This window comes from Vulpes lagopus, chromosome 17 (assembly GCF_018345385.1).
Source record: "Vulpes lagopus strain Blue_001 chromosome 17, ASM1834538v1, whole genome shotgun sequence".
Classification (NCBI taxonomy): Eukaryota; Metazoa; Chordata; class Mammalia; order Carnivora; family Canidae; genus Vulpes; species Vulpes lagopus.
This window is the reverse complement of record NC_054840.1, coordinates 26,266,341-26,286,434: the sequence shown is the minus strand read 5'-3', so window position 1 is coordinate 26,286,434 and position 20,094 is coordinate 26,266,341. Positions and strand designations below refer to the sequence as shown.

Below are 20,094 nucleotides of genomic sequence, written 5' to 3'. Positions count from 1 at the left end.
AAAATGTGATACTGCTATGCTATTGAAGTAGGCTATTACTACATAACCTATAAGTAAGAGTTTTAATTTCCAGCAGTTCTGGTCTAGCAATTCTTAAATAATTTTTTTAAATTGCAGTCAATTTTTATTTATCTGTGATTTTGAAGGGTGGAAGTGGAATGGTAAGTATACTCCAGGGATTACAGTTATAATTTTGCTAAAGGTTGTTTTCAGTCACACCAGGCTTTTGATAGCTTCTGAAAAGTAACAAGTAGTTTGAGTTTAACCTTTTCTTTTTACTATGTTCAAGATTTTAATGAACAATAAAAGAAATGTATTAAAAATACAATTGAATAAATGAACTTCAGCTCATGAGACTTCTTCAGAATATAGCTGATGATCTGTTTAGACATGAAACTTTCTGATAATTTTCTTCAGTAATAATAAGAAAATTCTCAATAGGTTTTCTCTTATCAAACAATCATTTTTCTCCCTAGATTCTGAGATTCATTTCAGACTTCCTTGCTTTTTTGGTACTCTACAATTTCATCATTCCAATTTCATTATATGTAACAGTTGAAATGCAGAAATTTCTTGGATCATTTTTTATTGGCTGGGATCTTGATCTGTATCATGAAGAATCAGGCCAGAAAGCTCAAGTCAATACTTCTGATCTGAATGAAGAGCTTGGACAGGTAAAATAGAAATCCTTTTATTGTGTTTTTTCTAATATATTATTTTCATTGAAACAATACATGTACAAAGACTAACATTATGTACAAAGAAAAGTATTATGAGGCTTTTACCAAAAAATAGCTCTACTTTGCTCTATGCCTAACTCTTGTTTCCTGTTTTTAAACCTGAAATCATTTCTTCCATTATTTAGCACTATATATTATTCTTTCTTGATTTTTAAATTTTAGACTTTTATTATGGAATTTAAAGATATAATCTTATGCTACTGTTTTATGTATTTACCAGATACATACTCACTTTGCCTCCCCACTTGCTCCCTAGCATTTTTATATCACAATTAGAGATTTAATACATATTTATTTATTGACATTATTTTGACTCTGTTAGTATTGCTCACTAATTTCTAGTTCCTTAAGTGTGCTGTACGATACTATAATTACATTTTCTTTTTGATGTATTTTCTCTAGAGTTAATTGCTCTGTTTTTTCATTTGCTTAATTTCTGTATACCACAAATAAGTTTCTGATGAATATATGAAACACATCTCTACATATTCAAACACAACAGGTAATCTAGGATTTCCTTTTTCTTTATCTCTTTCTTTTTTTGGAGACTTTTATCGTTCTGCTTAGTATGGACTTATATCTGGGCCTGCTTCTCAGCTGTCATCCAATGACCTCCCTTTACCATCACCCTAGAAATTTGTTTACCTCTCTCCTGTTTTGGATCTCCAGGATCCTGCGCCAGCTCACCTGTGGCTTTTTCTCTCATTTTGATTGGACATATCTTCTAATAATTTCCTGGAAAGGGATGTGTGAGATGAAAATAATTGGAGACTTTGCATATCTAAAAATATCTTTATTCCCCCTTTTTTTTCTTTATTCCTTTTTTTGTATTTGATTAATAATTTAGCTGTAGAATGCATCCCAGTTTGGAAATTATTCTTCCTCCAAATTTTAAAAGCATTTCTTCAATTTTTTTCCAGCTTCCAATGTTGCTATTGAGAAATCGGTCCCATTCTGATTCCCAGTTCTTTGTGTGTGGTCAACTATCTTATTTCTGGAAGTATTTAGGATCTTCTCTTTATGTGATAATTCTGAAATTTCATGATGATATACCATGGTGTGAGTCTTTGTTTGTTTGTTTCATTGGACAGTGAGCTGTCTGAGCCCTTTCAGTCTAGAAATAAATGTACTTCAAGTCTAGGAATTTTTCTTTTATTACTTCTTTGATAACCTGTCTTTCTTTTAAATTTATATTTGGATATCAGACCATTTATCTTGATTCTTTAAAGTTTCATTTACTTGTTTGTTTTTATAATTCTGGGAGACTTTGTCAACTTTATCTTTCCATCTATCTTTTGGTTTCTTTTATTTCTGTTATTTTTAATTTCTAATATTCCAGTATATCTGAATAGTCTTCTTTCTTGAATATAATTTATCCTTTTAACTCTCTAAGGATATTAATGATTGTTATTTAAAGTCTTCTGCTCCCTGCATTTTCTGTTTGCTCCTAGTTCCCTTTTCAATAGTTAGTTCTGGTGCAATATCACAAAGCATTCCTAAAAATTACTCTGCTGTCTAAAATTACTTAGTAAAAAACACAAGACTAATGGGATTAGGAGGACAACAAAAATTTTGTCAGTAACACATTTTAAATAAATTGTTAAGAAATACATAAATACTGGGGCACGAGTGGCTCATCAGTGGGGCACCCAACTCTTGATTTTGCCTTCAGTCATGATCTCAGGGTCCAGGGATCAGGCTCAGAGTTGGGCTCCACGCTGGTGGTAAGTCAGCTTGAGGATTCTCTCTCTCCCTCTCTCTCTGACCTACCTACCCCGTTCACACATGCACACTTGCACTCTCTCATATGAGCGCATGCACTCTCTCTAAATAAATAAATCTTTAAAAACATAAATACGGGGATCCCTGAGTAGCTTAGCGGTTTAGCGCCTGCCTTTGGCCCAGGTCATGATCCTGGAGTCCCGGGATTGAGTCCGGTGTCAGGCTCCCTGCATGGAGCCTGCTTCTCCTTCCGCCTGTGTCTCTGCCCCTCTCTCTCTGTTTCTATGTCTATCATAAATAAATAAGTAAATAAAAATCTTTTTTAAAAAATATATAAATACTATATGTAGCATTTTGTCTTGAAAGGACCAGAAGGTTAATTGTGGAAGTTACCATCAGAGACATGTTACAACTTGTGTGTCATTGTGAAGTATTGAAAGGAAGGTTATCTGAAAATAGAAGTAGATGGGTATGGCTTAAAACACCCAGGCAACCTAAGGTGGCTGTGAGATGTGTACATTTCACATGTTCGTTGTATGCAGTTTGCTGGTGTTTATCACAGACAAAGTTGTGCATAACCAAATGTAAAGTCCACATTATGCTCAAATTGTCTCCTAATAGATCAGTCACATTATTATAGATTCATGTTTTCAAGACAGTATTATAGCAGAACTGACTGTAATTTGTTTTAGACTCTACCTTTCTTTTCAGGGATGATCCTCAAATGAATGCTAATCTTTAGTTTTCTTTACAAGTTTAAAAGTTTTCCCTAGAAAAGCCTAGCAGCCCAGCTGTTTTTGACATATTCCCTAGTGTCAGTACTGGTCTTTTCTCTGTTTCCCCAAAAAGTAATTACTGCAGTTAGTCTTCCGGCTGCTTGTGATTGTTAACAGAGCCATCCAGTAGACTCCCTGTTTTTAGCATGTCGCGCTCCTGTTTTCAGCTGTCTCACACCTGTTTTCAGCTTTCTATGGGGTTCAGACTCTCCCTGGCTCAGTCCCCTATAGATGAAGGGCAGTCTCAGGTTTGTTTGCAAGTTACGAGGAGATTTCAGGTTTCAAACTGTTCCTGGTACCTCCATTTTCAGCCTCATCCCATACTTTCACATTCGGTAGTACATCTACTTCCTGCGAGTTTTGGGGAAAGGGTTCCCCCCATTGCTTAGGTTTCCTGTTCTAAGTTTTGTTAAGTCACTTACCTCTCATTCATTTCCTTTCCATCTTCCAAACTTTTTATATCTCCCTTCTCATATTGTCTCATCTACCATTATTTTTGTTCTTATTTTATTCCTGTACTCTTATTTTAGTAAAGTTTCAAGAGGAACAGAGGTAATTGTATTTGCTCAACCTACCATTTTTAACCAGAAGCTAATCCATTTATTTTTAGCATTTAAGAAGCTTTAGTAATTTATGCTACTTATTATTCGTGTCACATTTCTTTATGTATCACATATTTAAGACCTAAAAACACAACCTGTTTTTACTGCTTCTTTGAACACACTTTTTTCCCATTTTCTTCTTTGCTTTGACCTTTTCTATCCCAATTTTCTCCTCTTCCTCTTTCCTTCATGTTAGAATATTGTTTTTCTGGAATCTCACACTGTTTATGCATATCCCTACTTGCTTTATCTTTAAGAAGCTTTAAGTGATAACTTCTTTAAATTTCTAATTCATCTAAGTTCTCTTTTTACTTTTATGCCTCAAAGTATTTCATAGTATGTTTATTGCCTCTATTTCTTTATCTATTTTATACCAATGAAATCTACTTTATGTCATATTCTATGTCCTTTCATTTCCATATCAAAGAAAGTGCTCTTATGATGGTGTGCAGTGCCCACTCTATCACAAAGTAAAAACTTCTTGATTTTATATATATTTTTAAAAATCAGTTAATTTCTTTTTTTTTTTTTTTATTTATTTATTCATGATAGACATAGAGAGAGAGAAGCAGAGACACAGGCAGAGGGAGAAGCAGGCTCCATGCACCAGGAGCCTGATGTGGGATTCGATCCCGGGTCTCCAGGATCGCGCCCTGGGCCAAAGGCAGGCGCCAAACCACTGCGCCACCCAGGGATCCCAAATCAGTTAATTTCTTTTATTCATCTGTATCATCTAAATTGTAGAGCCCTCCATGACTGCTAGTCTGTGTCTATGCTAATCATCTTTGGAGTATATCTGTTTAATTACTGATATATTTTATATCATAATTTTGTGGACCTTATTATTCTTCCTGACCTAAAAGTTTTTTATTAACTTGTTAGGTAAGTGGCATATCTCCATATCCATCTTGATAATACAGCGTCTACTGTAGATAGTGGGCAATCTTTAATATCATATAGCAAAGATAAAATATTTTATCTTTTATTTCTGATTTCACCATTTGCTAACTCTATGACTGAGTTATTTAACCTAACTCTTCCTTTGTTTCTGTTTCTCTAAAATTTACATAATAATAGTACCTACCTCATGAAGTTGTTGAGAGGATTAAATAAGTTAGAATAGTTAGCAGTACTGGCAATATAGTGATAGCTGTACAATTATTAGCTTTTATTATTATTACTTTACTTAGCAGAATTCCTACATCTCAGGTGTTGTATTTGTCTTTACTATTTATAAGAAAATGAACTTTGTATTTGCTCATTTTATTTCTTGGCTCACACAATTTTTTTCTGGCTTTAACTCTGTCTCCTTTTTTTATGTTGATCTTTTTATTCTGCAGTCTTGCTGAACTCATTTATTAGTTTTGGTAGTGTTTTAGTGAATTCCTTAGGATTTTTTATATACAAGGTCATGTCATCTACAAATGGCTTACCTATTTTCCAATCTGAATACCTTTTCTTTTTTGTTGCCTGATTACCCAGGCTAGAACCTTCAGTACAATGTTGAATAAAAGTGGCAAGAAGAGACATCTTTGCTTTATTCTTGAACTTAATTTAGGGGACAGCATTCAGTCTTTCTTCATTAAATAGGATGCTAATTATGGCATTTTGTAGATACGTTTATCAGGTTGAAGAAATAGCCTTCTGTCCCTAATTTGTTGAATGTTTTTATCATGAAATAGTATTGGATTTTGTTAAATGCTTTTCTTGCATTTGTCAAGGTGATCATTTTAATGACAGAAAAAGAATAAGTGGGGATCCCTGGGTGGCGCAGCGGTTCGGCGCCTGCCTTTGGCCCAGGGCGCGATCCTGGAGACCCGGGATCGAATTCCACATCGGGCTCCCGGTGCATGGAGCCTGCTTCTCCCTCTGCCTATGTCTCTGCCTCTCTCTCTCTCTCTCTGTGACTATCATAAATAAACAATAAAAAGAAAATTAAAAAAAAAAAAAGAAAAAGAATAAGTACCAATTTATTATTGTGGTGAGTTTCATTGATTTATGTTGAACCAGTCTTGCATTTCAGAGATAAACCCTACATATTTATGTTGTATATCTTTTTTAAATGTTTCTACATTTGGTTTGTGTTTATTTTCATAAGGGATACTGGTCTATAGTTGTTTTTCTTTGTGATGCGTTGCTCCCTTTTTAAATGACAACTTTTTCAAATCATTATTGCATTAATCAAATCCTTACTTTATTCCTAGTTGTATCAAGATTTGACTATTTCATCCTTCTCTTTTTGGACCTACTTTCTTTTGGGTTAATTTTCTAGAATTAGTCTCAAAGAGTAATAAAATTATTTATCTTATTTACTTTTTAAAACATTTTCATTCGGGGACACCTGGGTGGCTCAGTAGTTGAGCATCTGCCTTTGTTTCAGGTTGTAATCCCAGGGTCCTGGAATCGAGTCCTACCCTTGGTTTCAATTTCCTCCATCTATCTAATACTTTAGACAACCTTCCATCTCTGACTTATTGTGTTGCTATGACTTTGTGTTCCTGTTCCCAGTTCTGTACCATTTCTTCTAGGCCACATACCCTTTCACATTCTAGGTTATTAAACATCCCTTCCACCCTTGCTCAAAGGTCATTCTTAGTTTTACTACTTCAAAACTCCTTACCCGGGAGAGGGAAAAGAAGTATTAATCCTACATTATCAGTCAACTCTAAAGATGAACATGTACCTAAAAATGCTACAAACTTCAAAGTTTACATAGATTTGAAATATTTTATCTTACCCTGTTTTGTTTCTGTGTATCTTTATTTGTGCTTAGATTGTAAAAATCTCAGTATTAGTATACTAATGTTAATAGGTAATTTAACTTTAGGAGAGGAAGACAAGGTTTTTTGTTTAACCATAAACACAAAAGTTTGTTTTCTTTTCTCTTCCATCTCTAGGTGGAGTATGTGTTTACAGATAAAACTGGTACACTGACAGAAAATGAGATGCAGTTTCGGGAATGTTCAATTAATGGCATAAAATACCAAGAAATCAATGGTAGACTTGTATCTGAAGGACCAACACCAGACTCTTCAGAAGGAAGCTTATCTTATCTCAACAGTTTATCCCATCTTAACAACTTATCCCATCTTACAACCAGTTCTTTTAGAACCAGTCCTGAAAATGAAACTGAACTCGTAAGCAACTTTTAAGTTAATAAATTGGAATTTCATTTGAAATAATTCTCTTTGGTAGTTGTTGGATTGTAGCAGAAAAAGTTTAATTGTCAGTGGGTCAAGGAATATGTATTTGGAATGAATATCCTTTGATTCAGCACTGAGACGTTATAGTAACAACCCATTTTAACTTGCAAATTAATACCTTACTTCTCTAAGTATTTAAATGAGACTCAGTGGAGAACCCTTACTGCCCTGAAATAAAGAAGATGACTTTGCTAAGAAGTAGAGCTTAAATATATTTAATACTTTTTTAGACCTCATTTTTCCACAAAAGAGTTTTCATCTTTATTTGCAACTCGTCTGTTTCTTAAAAAGATACTTTTATTTTGAAGAGTCATAAGCAAATGTGACGTTTTAGTCTTTGGAGTCAGAAGCAACCAGCTCTTAGTTCAAGATTGTAGCACTCCTGTTGTAGATCTAAGATAACCAAATTATTGAGTATTTATTGACTTTTTTTTTAGAATTCTGCTTACAGTTTTCTGTTACTTGGGTATTTTTATTGAGAATATTATCTTTCTACAGATTAAGGAACACAATCTCTTCTTTAAAGCAGTCAGTCTCTGTCACACTGTCCAGATTAGCAATGTTCAGACTGATGGCATTGGTGATGGTCCTTGGCAGTCCAACTTTGTACCCTCCCAGTTGGAGTACTATGCATCTTCTCCAGATGAAAAGGCTCTAGTGGAAGCTGCTGCAAGGTAGTTTGATCTAAATTCCAATTCTTCAGAAAAACACCTTTTAAATAAAAATGTGCAAGTACTAGAAAATTATTTTAAATTGTCATACAAAATTCATGAACACATAAAGGTAGAAGTGCACTTTAAATTGTAAAATGAGAGGGCACCTGGGTGGCTCAGAAGGTTAAGCATCTTCCTTCAGCTCAAGTCATGATCTCAGGGTCTTGGGATTGAGTTCCATATCAGGCTCCCAGCTCTGTGGGGAGTCTGCTTCTCCCTCTCCCTCTACCCTTTCCCCTCTGCTGATGATCTCTCACTTTCTCTCTCTCTCAAATAAATAAATCTTTTTAAAAATAATAATGGGGATCCCTGGGTGGCTCAGCGGTTTGGCGCCTGCCTTTGGCCCAGGGCCTGATCCTGGAGTCCCAGGATTGAGTACCACGTCGGGCTCCTGGCATGGAGCCTGCTTCTCCGTCTGCCTATGTCTCTGCCTCTCTCTCTCTGTCTGTCTGTGCCTCTCTTTCTCTCTCTTTTTATGTCTATCATAAATAAGTTTTTAAAAATAAATAAATAAATAAAAATGAAATAAATTGGGCAGCCCCAGTGGCTCAGTGGTTTAGCGCTGCCTTCAGCCTAGGGTGGGATCCTGGAGACCCAGGATCGAGTCCCACGTCGGGCTCCCTGCATGGAGCCTGCTTCTCCCTCTGCCTGTGTCTCTGCCTCTCTCTCTCTCTATGTCTCTCATGCATAAATAAATAAAATCTTTTAAAAAAAATAAAACAAATTGTAAATGAGAGTTTTATATGTATCATTAATTTTGTTGTCAAGTTCGCATTGAATCATATTTTGAAGAGATCTTTAAAAATCTGGCTACTGTGAAGTATGAATAGTGTAATTTGTGAGAAATACTTATGTATGTATTGTTTTGGACCTACTCTGATTCTTCACATTCTTAAAATAGCATCATATTCACATGACGGGATATGCACTGAGTGTTATATGCAACTGATGAATTATTGAAAACTACATGTGAAACTAATGATTATAGTATATAATGATTATATACTATATATATATAGTATATATCAGCTAATTGAATTTAAATTAAATAATGCTGTATTATTAAATATTTTTAAATACATCTTAAATGTATACTTTAAATGTTTTTATTCATGCTAGGTTATAATAACATATTATGAAACATGAAATATCATCCTTAAATCTTATATTTCTTTCTCTTTTAATCCCTAGAATTGGCATCATATTTGTTGGCAATTCTGAAGAAACTATGGAAGTTAAAACACTTGGAAAACTGGAACGGTAATTTTTTTCTGTGTATTTAGTGTAGGACAGGAATCTGTAAACTATGGCCGGTAGGTCTCTGGCCTACAAGCTGGCTTGTACAGCCTGCAAACTACATTACATTATTTAAGGGGTTTTGTTTTTTGGGTTTTTGTTTTGTTATGTTTTAAAATGCAACAGAGACCATATATGGCCTGCAAAGTCTAAAATATTTACTGTCTCAACCTTTACAGAAAAAGTTTACTGACCCCTGCTCTAATGATGTTAATACCATGTTGTACAACATCACAGTAATCACAATAACCTACTCTGACTCTTTCATTTGTATTTTAGTTTGTTACTTAAATTTACTCGTGTTTATTTTTATATACTGCTGGGGTAATGAGTTTCATAAACTCTCACTAAATAAAGAAAAACTTCCTTATAGTCCTTTGATTTTATCTTCCAAACATTAAGGAACAACTGCCTATTTCCAATATTTAAACTGCTTGATATATTAGTCCCATTCCTGTTCTATTCATACCTTCATGGTTTTACCAATTCCAGTCATATCTCAACTCCAACTGTCCCTTTTTAGCTTTTACAAAGTAAAATAGAGCCCATTCTTTGGCTGTTTTCATGTAGAAGCCTGTCTAGTTCATTTTGTTAACTATGAATCACCCCACTCTGTTGTTGCTTTTTTTTTTTTTTTTTGAGATGTACAAAGCATTCCATATATACATCATTATATAAATCCATCTGGAAAACTTGAAGCCACACCTGACCTATCCACACAAATTCCTTTACTACTCCTTATAAAGGCATTTGTTCCCCCACCTATGCATATGTCTACTTGTATCAGGTTCAGAATCACTGCTGTAATGATCCTCTGTTACTAATGTGAGTGTGTTATATTTCTCAGGTGATTTTGGGCAGAAAAGAGGGTTGAGAATCAATTACCTTTTTTAGTGAGAAAAACGTGAAGCTGGGCAGATCTGGATTCCAATCCTTGCTGTGCCACTCACAAGCTTATTTGACTTTAGGAAAATTACTTAATCTTTCTGAGTTTAATAGTCCTCATCTGTAAAATGAGATAAGATCTACCTTCTTTGATTCTCATGGGTATTAAATGACATAAGGTATGTAAAGTACATGGCATTTGGTAAGTACTCAATAAATGTTAGTTTCTTCTATTTCTATCTTGTGTTGTTATTAATGATTCATAACCCATTATCTTGAAAATGTAGTTGAGATTAATTTCTTCTTCTAAATCTACCATTTTATCTTTTATAGAGGTACTTTTCAAATATTCACTTAATATTATTTTTCAAAAGTTAAACTTTTGGTCTTTATTATTTTTTTTTCCTTAGGTACAAACTGCTTCATATTCTCGAATTTGATTCAGATCGTAGAAGGATGAGTGTAATTGTTCAGGCACCTTCAGGTAACCTACCTAAACTTTTATGAATTTTTATTTATCTAATATTATGAGTTTGATAACTGGTTTTTCCTTTTAGGTAAGAATTTTAATTTATCTAATATTATGAGTTTGATAACTGGTTTTTCCTTTTAGGTGAGAAGCTTTTATTTGCTAAAGGAGCTGAATCATCAATTCTTCCTAAATGTGTAGGTGGAGAAATAGAAAAAACCAGAATTCATGTAGATGAATTTGCTTTGGTGAGTATAAATTTCTAAGATTTATAAAACTCTAAAAGGTATACATATGAAAGATTTAAGGCTTCATTTTTGCATTAGTAATTTATCAAATATTATAGAAATTCTTCAGTTCTTTTTAATTATGTGTTGGCTTCCACATTCTTTGATCAAAAATTGACTTTTAACCTAAAATACAAGTCTTTTCTTTGTTTTCTTTGAACTTGTTACAGTCAGGGCTTTTTTGGCTGCAAAGACCATTCAATTAATATGTTTAAAAAAGAGGAGTTTACTTAGAGAATATAGGGGAATCCCAAGGATGTGGAGAAACTGGAACCTTCATACATTGCTGTGGGATTATAAATGATACAAACACTTCAGAAAAAATAAATTAAAAAAAAACTTTAGAAACTACTTTAATAGTTCCTCATAGAACATAGAATAATATAGTTACTGTATAACCCAGAAGTTCACTACTAATTATACACCCAAGAGAACTAAAAACATGTTCTCATAAAAACTTAGCAGCATTATTCTTAAATAGCCAAAATGTGGAAACATCTGAAAGTCCATTAGTTGATGCATGCATTAAACTGTGTCATACCCATTACACGGAATGTTATTTGGCCATTAAAAGAAATGAAGTACTTATATGCCATAACATGGGTGAATGTTGAAAAGCTCCTGTGCCTAGTGAAAGAAGCTAGTCACAAAAGGTCATGTGTTCCATTTATATGAAGTGTCCAGAATAATGGAATTTATTGAGACAAAAAGCACATTAGTAGTTGCCAGGGGCTAGAAGAAGGGGTGAAATAGAAGTGTCTGCTAATGGATACCTTTTGGGGTGATGAAAATGTTCTGGAATTCAATAGTAATAATCATGTACAACTTTGAATTCATTAAAAACCACTGATCTGTACTCTTTAAAGAACTGAATTTTGTGATTTGTGAATTAAGTCTCTCTTACTAGAAGAACATAGGAGAATCTCATGAAAACAAAGTGCTACAGTTCATGTGAAGAGGAAAATTTTTAAGCAGCTCTCAAAGTTTTAAGAACTTATGATCTCTCATTTCTGCATTTCTATAAAAGATTGCTTTATGCTCATCTGTGTTCACCTGCCTCCTTTACTTACATACGGTTTATTTTCTCTCATTACTTGTTTCTTAATTGTTTATGATCTGGTTCATCTATCATACTGTAACATCCATGAGAAGAAAGATATTGTTCTACCATACATCCATTTTAATCCAGAACAGTACTGGCACATAGTTGGCATTCAGCAAATATTTGTTGTAAAATGAATTTGTTTCATATAAAATAACTGTGATCATTAACATGATCCCTTTAATGTTGTTTAAGAAAAACCGTGATTTATAGGTGTGGGTCATTTGTGAATCAAGGAACATCAATATTTAGAAATCATTGAATAGTGTCATGTATTTTAAAATGTACTGTTTCCAAGTTCTGTTATTAGAATATTTATTTTGGGTTTTTCTGAGGGGAATGTGCAGCAAGAAAAGGAACTTTTATAGCTTTCAGATGTAGAAACTGTCAAATAGTAAGAGAAATAAGAGAAGGTTGTGCCCAGGAAAATCAGATAATCAAATATATATTCATAAGTATTGTATAATTCCATTCCACCAGTGAAGTTATATAATGATACAGTTTAAAATCACTCAATGGCTATAGAAAGTATTGTTTATTTGATAAGGGCCACCTTACAGACTTTGTTATTTGACCTGTAAATTCATCATGCCATGGATTCTCAGGAAATTATGGTCCCCTTTAGTTAAGAAAATTTCTTATAAAGTACATAAAAGTGGATTTGTATATGTTAAAACAAGAGAGTACAACCTGGGGCTGCCTCTCTTTTTGACAATCCTAAAGGTATCCTTATAGAACTTTCTGACTTTCCAGGTAAAACAGCTTTTAAATCCAGGCAAAATAGTTTTTTGTTTTGTTTTGTTTTTTTGAAGATTTTATTTATTTATTTATGAGAGACAGAGAGAGAGACAGAGACACCGGCAGAGGGAGAAGCAGGATCCATGCAGGGAGCCTGATGTGAGACTCGATCCCGGGACTCCAGGATCACACCCTGGACCGAAGGCAGGGGCTAAACTGCTGAGCCACCCAGGGATCCCTCAAAACAGTTTCTAAGTCATGGTTTTTAAAACAGTTTTTAAATTATAAGATAATCTTTATGATCCTGTCTAGGCTCTAATATTCTACAATTTAAAAACTTTAATTATCTTGAGCAACTGTTTTTTAATTTTCCATTAGTTATTTTTAATTTTTGTCTTTAATTTTTCTATTTTAGAAAGGACTAAGAACTCTGTGTATGGCCTATAAACAGTTGACATCTAAAGAATATGAGGAAATAGACAGACGTCTGTTTGAAGCCAGGACTGCCCTACAACAACGGGAAGAGAAATTGGCAGATGTCTTCCAGTTCATAGAGAAAGACCTGATATTACTTGGAGCTACAGCAGTGGAAGACAGGTAAGCATCGGACAAATAAGTAATATGCTTTTAGTCTCATAAGAATTTTCAAAAAAAAAAAAAAGAATTTTCCTAGCCAAGTGTTTCTAATTTATGGCATAAATTCCATTTATTAATATCTTATAATAAGATATTTTAAGTCAAAATAGAGAGTTAAAGCCTTAATTTTTCCCAGTCAGTGTATACAATTTTTATTCTAGCCAGATATTTGAAATAGATGAAAGAATTCCATTATGTATAGTTTTGCTTATAGGCTTGAATTTTTAGAATACTCTTCAGTGTGCTATACAAGGAGTTTAAGCTTAATTCTTCCCACCACTACCTGTTTGCACTTTTTGCTTCAACAGTACCAAATTATTTGTATATAGTTTTCTGAAAAACTGCTATAGTTCAAACTATTTTATTTTGTGCCTTTGTTCCTTGGCAGGAGTGTCCCTTCTGCCTGGATGATTTTTCCTTTATCCATTTATGAGTATCTTTATAAAGTATAGCTCAGTTTCCCCCACTCCAGTAAAATCTTTCCTTACCCCTAGACCTAATAGGATTAAAAACTCTCTCCTTTATGAAGTATTTGTTTTGTAGGTAGTTTTATGTTGTTTTGTGGCAGCATATTATAGTCATTTCTTCAAAGACTTCTTCCTCTCAGTTTGTGAATTCCTTGAGGTCATTTAGGCTTTGTTCCCCACCATCTGTCTCTAAGAGCGTTAGCATTTTGTAAAATTTAGGTTTTCATTACCTTTCAGGTCTCCTGAGATTTCTGAGACTCACCTGAGATTACATCATCCTTTATTAACCAGTTTGATTTTTAAACTACTGATATGAGAAATTTTCTTATGAGAAAAGAGAGAAATCTTCTAATTTCAAATTTAAAGACTTCCTAATAAAATAGGAGTTTAGGAAGACCATATATTTAGTTTGGTTCTATAAAAATCAACTTTGAAGATATATTCTTAAAATATAAAGTTGTAGGTATTATGTTAACCAGATGAGCACTAATTTGATTATTCCTGTTTCTTCCCTAATGAGAAAAAATTCAATTATATCACTATACTGTAACATCTTTAAGTCAGGGAGTCTAGGATTTACCTTACATGTACTATGTGGTTTATATATATAATAGTCAAAGAAGTATTCTCTACTGCTAATATTGTTTCTTTTATTTTCAGGCTACAAGATAGAGTTCGAGAAACTATTGAAGCATTGAGAATGGCTGGTATCAAAGTATGGGTACTAACTGGTGATAAACATGAAACAGCTGTTAGTGTGAGTTTATCATGCGGACATTTTCACAGAACCATGAATATTCTTGAACTTATAAATCAGAAATCAGACAGCGAGTGTGCTGAACAATTGAGGCAGCTTGCCAGAAGGTAAGAATGTAATTATCTTCATGAGTTTAGGGATCAACAAACTATGGCTCAAGGGTCAAAGATGACCTATTGCCTGTTTCTGATAGCCCGTGTGCACAAAATAATTTTTACATTTTTAATGGTAAGAAAGAATCCAAAGAAGAGTAATATTTTGTGATGTGAAAACTTATAAAATTTACATTTAAGTGTCTGTAAATAAAGTTTTATTGGAACACAGTCACATTCATTCATTTACATATAATCAATAAGACTTTGCACTACAGTACCACAGTTGGATAGTTGTGACAGAGACTTTATGAAGTACTTTTATCATTTCTCACTGCTACTTGATTTACTACAGATCACAGTGACACTATTCTAAATAGTAGTGTTTTGAATGCCACATATATTGCCCTATAACATTATACTACATTTTTATTATCAGTATTTACCCATCATGTCCAAACAAGAAAAGAAAAATGGACTTTTAATATCATACTTTTAGTGCACAGTGTTGATTATTTTATTATCAAATTAGATGGCATTGTGTTTATTAATCAGTGACACTTTACTATGCTACCTGTTTGAAAAGACATATTCAAAGAGGAAATAGAAAATCTTGTTAAAGATAGTCCTGTTGTATTAAAATGTGGAAATCTCATTATATGTATCATTAAAAAGTAGACATTTGCAATTGATTTTGATGATAGGGAACATTAACTTTAAACCCCAGTTAAGCAAAATGTTACCCCCTACCAAAGAAAAGATTTCAAGTCTTCTCATTGGTAGGTTTATATTACTTAAAAAATTGTGCTCAATTACTATTATTACATTATTTACTTAGTTAATAAAAGTTTTTGTCAAAATCAGTTTCCTTTATTTTATTTTTTTATTTTTTATTTTTTTTAATTTTTATTTATGATAGTCACACACAGAGAGAGAGAGAGAGAGAGAGAGAGAGAGGCAGAGACATAGGCAGAGGGAGAAGCAGGCTCCATGCACTGGGAGCCCGACGTGGGATTCGATCCCGGGTCTCCAGGATCGCGCCCTAGGCCAAAGGCAGGCGCTAAACCCCTGCGCCACCCAGGGATCCCAGTTTCCTTTATTTTAATATTAGTACCTATAGTATATCCTCAATTTAGTCTCTTGGTCCACAAAACCAGAAATTGAAATATTTACTTCTGTCTCTTTACAGAAAACATTTGCCAAACCCTGATCTAGTTCAAATGAATAAACTGGAAAATGAATCTTTTATATTGTTCAGAGATAATTACATTAATTATTTATACTCTAAATTCATCTTAATACTCTAAATTCATCTCTTTTTTTCTAAGTCTCTTTTTTATAGACAACTTTTTTTAATCAACTTTATTTAGGAACCCCCTTTAAGATTCTGATTTTTCACAGTAAACTAAGGATTGCTTCAGTGTAAGCATCAGGCAAGCTCATATATAGGCATCTTAGGTCTCCTATAGGTATCTGTCATTTGTCTTATGATGCTAAAACAGAAAAATAAATGTGAAAAAACAATGCCACAGTTATCAGTGTATTTTCAGAGCTTTATTCACATTTGTTATGCAGGCATCATCTGGTACTAAACTCAGTTTCATCAAAGGAAAACTTATTTAAGGGATGTTTTAAAGAGACCATACAACTCTCAGAAGGTTCTTTGCTCGAATTCAAAAAATTGATTGATTTAGGTAATTATATGATAGCTTGGGAGCAGTGACAACACCATTGCGGCTACTTAAAAATTTAAGTACCATATGTCAGTGAGAACTCCCTAAAACATAGAAATTAATGTTCAGAATCATTTACTTTATAGATGCTTTCTAAAATATTAATCCTGATTATAAAAGTAATAAGTGTCCATTTAAAAAAATGCTGACAATGATAAGATGATGGAACATAATACAGCCCTCTAAAGATAATTATTGTATTTTAGAATATTTTTAAAATCGTCTTCTATATGTCAACTTTTAGTGGATCTGTAAAGGTTATGGATATTATTTATTTCCCTTTCTGTACAAAAGCTATATTGTAAAGTGAAGACCACAGTCCTTTTTAGGCTTGCTATATGAAATATATTATATTTTAGAGATACTATCTTTTTGGTGGAACATGTTTCCTGAAATAACCAGATAAGTCAATAAGATTTGATTTAAGACTTCCAGGAAATGTCTGTTCTAAAAATCTTGGTTAGAACAAAGAATTCCATACCTTTGTAAGTTTTAGTTTATATTCCTTCACAAGCATATATTGTTGGTCTGCTAACTAGAATTTGGAACAAAGAGTCATATAAAGTCATATAAAAGTATATATAAATATATATAAAATATATAAACATATAAATATATAAATATATTAAATATATATAATATAAATATATAATATATTATATAATATAATATATAATATAATATAAATATATAAATGTATATAAATGTATATAAAAAACATAAATATATATAAATATATAAAATATATATAAAATATATAAACATATAAAAGTCATATAAAGTCATATAAAGCATATTGTTTACCCTCAGAGTATTTACAATGTGTAGAAAAAAAATAGAAGTAAATATACTGTCACAGACCTATCACAGCTGGATTGTAACAGGCAAGAATGGAAAGCTCTGGATGGATAGACGAGATGTCTATAGACTGTGCTCTCCCCTAAAAGAAATGTTCACTGGTTAGAGAATAAGACCAAAAAGCAAAAGGGGCAGCATACTGCAAATTTGCAGAGCTGAGAGAGAGAGAGGCTCATTCAAGGTGATGGTAGTTCAGTATGGCCAGAGAATGCAATAGATGGGAAGAGAGTATGGGAAGAGGTATTGAGATGTGAAGCCACAGAGATAAACCGATGCTACCTACTATGTGCCAGAACTGTGAGGTACTTTCCTATATTTCATAAATATTATCTCATGGATTGTGAAATAGTATGATAACTTATAAAGCCTGTCCAGAAGAAAACCTAATTTAGTGTGCCTTGGGAAGTTTCCAGAGGAAAACTGATCTGATCTCTCCCACTCTTGGCTGCTTGCTATATCCCTTCTTCTGAGACATGTGCTCACACAGTGCTTAGACTGAACACAACACGTTGAAGGCAGCACAGGTTGCTAAGTAAAGTTTAGCCAGTAGGGAAGAAAAACAGTCAATGTGGTAGTGCTTTCAGATACTGGAAAATTAATAAAAGAAAAATACATTTTTTAAAATTTTACATTGTAAAAGGTAATTGTTGACCACTTATTAGTTACTGTGCAACACAGTAGTGATTAGGCATACTGTAAAAGACATCATTTTAGCTCAAGTTTTTTTATAAGACTAAAATCTGTTGATACATATTTAGTTTTTATAGCTTGTTGCTCAGTTGATAGTGTTCTCCTCAATTAAAAATTGAGGATATAGCCACTATGGAAAACAATATGGAAGTTTCTCAGAAAACTAAAAATAGAACTACTATGTGATTCCAACAGTCCTACCTCTGGATATATATCCAAGGAAAATGCAGTCACCATCCCAAAGAATATTTGCACTCCCTGCCATGTTCATTGCAGCATTCACAATAGCCAAGAATGGAAACAACTAAAGTATCTGTTGGATGAATGGATAAAGAAAAGTGTGGTGTGTGTGTGTGTGTGTGTGTGTGTGTACGTACATACACAGGAGTATTACTCAACTATAAAATAGGAGATTTTTTGTGACAGGATGGACCTTGAGGGCAGTATGCTAAGTGAAGTAAGTCAGAGAAAAACACATACATGTGGAATCTAAAAAAGGTGAACTCAAAGAAACAGAGTGGTAGTTTCTGAGGCCAGAGTGTGGGGGAAAAAGAGAGATAATGGTCAAAGGGGTACAAACTTCTAGCTTATATATAAGATGAATAAGTTCTGCAATTCTAATGTACAGTATGATAACTGTAATTAACAGCACTGTATTATATATTTAAAAATTGTTAATAGAGTAGATCTGAAGTTTATCACTACACCAAAAAATGGTAATTAGATGAGAGGATGGAGGTGTTAACTAACCTAATTGTGGTCATCATTTGCAATATATACATGTAGCAAATTATCATGTTGCATACCTTAATTTTATATGTCAACGGTATCTCAACAAAGCTGGGGAAAATGAAATAAAAATGAAGGGACATTTCTGACTAGCAGTCAGTTGTACTGTGAACCCAGTGATGAACTATATAGTATTTTCCTTATGGATGTAGCACAGTGCTACTTTGAGTGCTGACCTTCAACTATATATAGGAGTTTGCAGCAGAATATAAATCTACACAGTTTCTTTTATCAATAACATCTTATTACTAAGAGAGAAAGGGGAGAAACAATTGAACAGAATAGTTTGCCCAGTCCTATAGTTGATTTACATACTAATGCAAAGTTCTTATCTCTGCCTGGCAACAGTTTGCCCAGCTGCCTGTAATCAGATCATACTTAGAGTGGTACTCATATAGCATATGCCCACAGAGAGGTATTATCCATGGCCACCATAATAATATCTAGCATTACATAGAGTCCAATATAGGGGTTAAAATCAAAAGACAGTTTGATTCTTTCATTCCTTCCTGCCCACATGGTGAATCTAGCTCATGAATTTTCCTGACCATTGTTGATTGCATTTAATTTTTTTAATTAGAGTTTCTGAAATGTATAGTTAATGTTTTTATTTTTGGAAGATTTTTCATACTATAATTTGGGAAAATATTTTGATTATGTGTTCTAATTCATATTTTAGAAAATAGTTACTGTATCTGTATCAATTCATTGTAAAACTGAGTATCATTTGTTTTACTCATCACATCAGTTATTCTCAGTTCTGCTTAATCTCAGCTTTCAGGTAATCATAGTTTAGTTTCTTCCCTGGCATATCAGTTTTATAACAATAAAGCCTCAGTAAATGGTACATCTTTTTGTAAGAATTTTTTGTTTACTAAATGAGTATAAATAATATGGCTTCAGTGTATCTAACAGGATATAATTATCTTCTCTTAGAATTACAGAGGATCATGTGATTCAGCACGGGCTGGTGGTGGATGGGACCAGCCTGTCTCTTGCACTCAGGGAACATGAAAAACTGTTCATGGAAGTTTGTAGGAATTGTTCCGCTGTATTGTGCTGTCGTATGGCACCACTGCAAAAAGCAAAGGTATGTTTGTTGTAAAATGTTCCATAAAGATATTTAGATCTCAAAGTATTCTTAGGGGCACCTGGGTGGCTCACTTGGTTGGGCATCTGACTCTTGATCTTTCCTCGGGTCTTTATCTCAGGGTTGTGAGTTCAAGAAAAAAAAAAGTATTCTTTAAGGTTAATGCCTTATCTAGTTCTGTTTGGTAGTATGTAGTATATGAATCTTATTACTCTCAAACACTTCTCACATTCTGAATTTTAACCAAGTACATTAGGCCTTGGAATTTTCAGAGGGAATATTAGTTTCAACTATTCATAATGACCTACAAAGTCTTTGATGGGTAGCAGTTTGTGATTTTGCTGAGACATATATTGAACTATGATAACTATAGTTTCATAAGTTACTTAACTAGTGAGGCAGGCTGTAAGACTTCAGTTCTGCAACTTTGGGTGGCTCTATGGATCTCT

General features: G+C 33.4%; 1 protein-coding gene across 5 annotated transcripts in view; it reads left to right on the top strand.

The window, feature by feature from the left end:
* The window catches only part of ATP11B (ATPase phospholipid transporting 11B (putative)), a 118,087-nt gene that overhangs the window by 56,421 nt on the left and 41,572 nt on the right, over nucleotides 1–20,094 (top strand). For all 5 annotated transcript variants that reach the window (XM_041731511.1, XM_041731510.1, XM_041731508.1 and 2 more), the window contains exons 12-20: nucleotides 477–674; nucleotides 6,738–6,977; nucleotides 7,542–7,717; nucleotides 8,948–9,016; nucleotides 10,348–10,421; nucleotides 10,551–10,654; nucleotides 12,949–13,130; nucleotides 14,297–14,500; nucleotides 19,492–19,645. In XM_041731511.1, coding sequence (XP_041587445.1) covers nucleotides 477–674; nucleotides 6,738–6,977; nucleotides 7,542–7,717; nucleotides 8,948–9,016; nucleotides 10,348–10,421; nucleotides 10,551–10,654; nucleotides 12,949–13,130; nucleotides 14,297–14,500; nucleotides 19,492–19,645 — 1,401 coding nt within the window. The remainder of the gene's footprint in view (nucleotides 1–476; nucleotides 675–6,737; nucleotides 6,978–7,541; nucleotides 7,718–8,947; nucleotides 9,017–10,347; nucleotides 10,422–10,550; nucleotides 10,655–12,948; nucleotides 13,131–14,296; nucleotides 14,501–19,491; nucleotides 19,646–20,094) is intronic.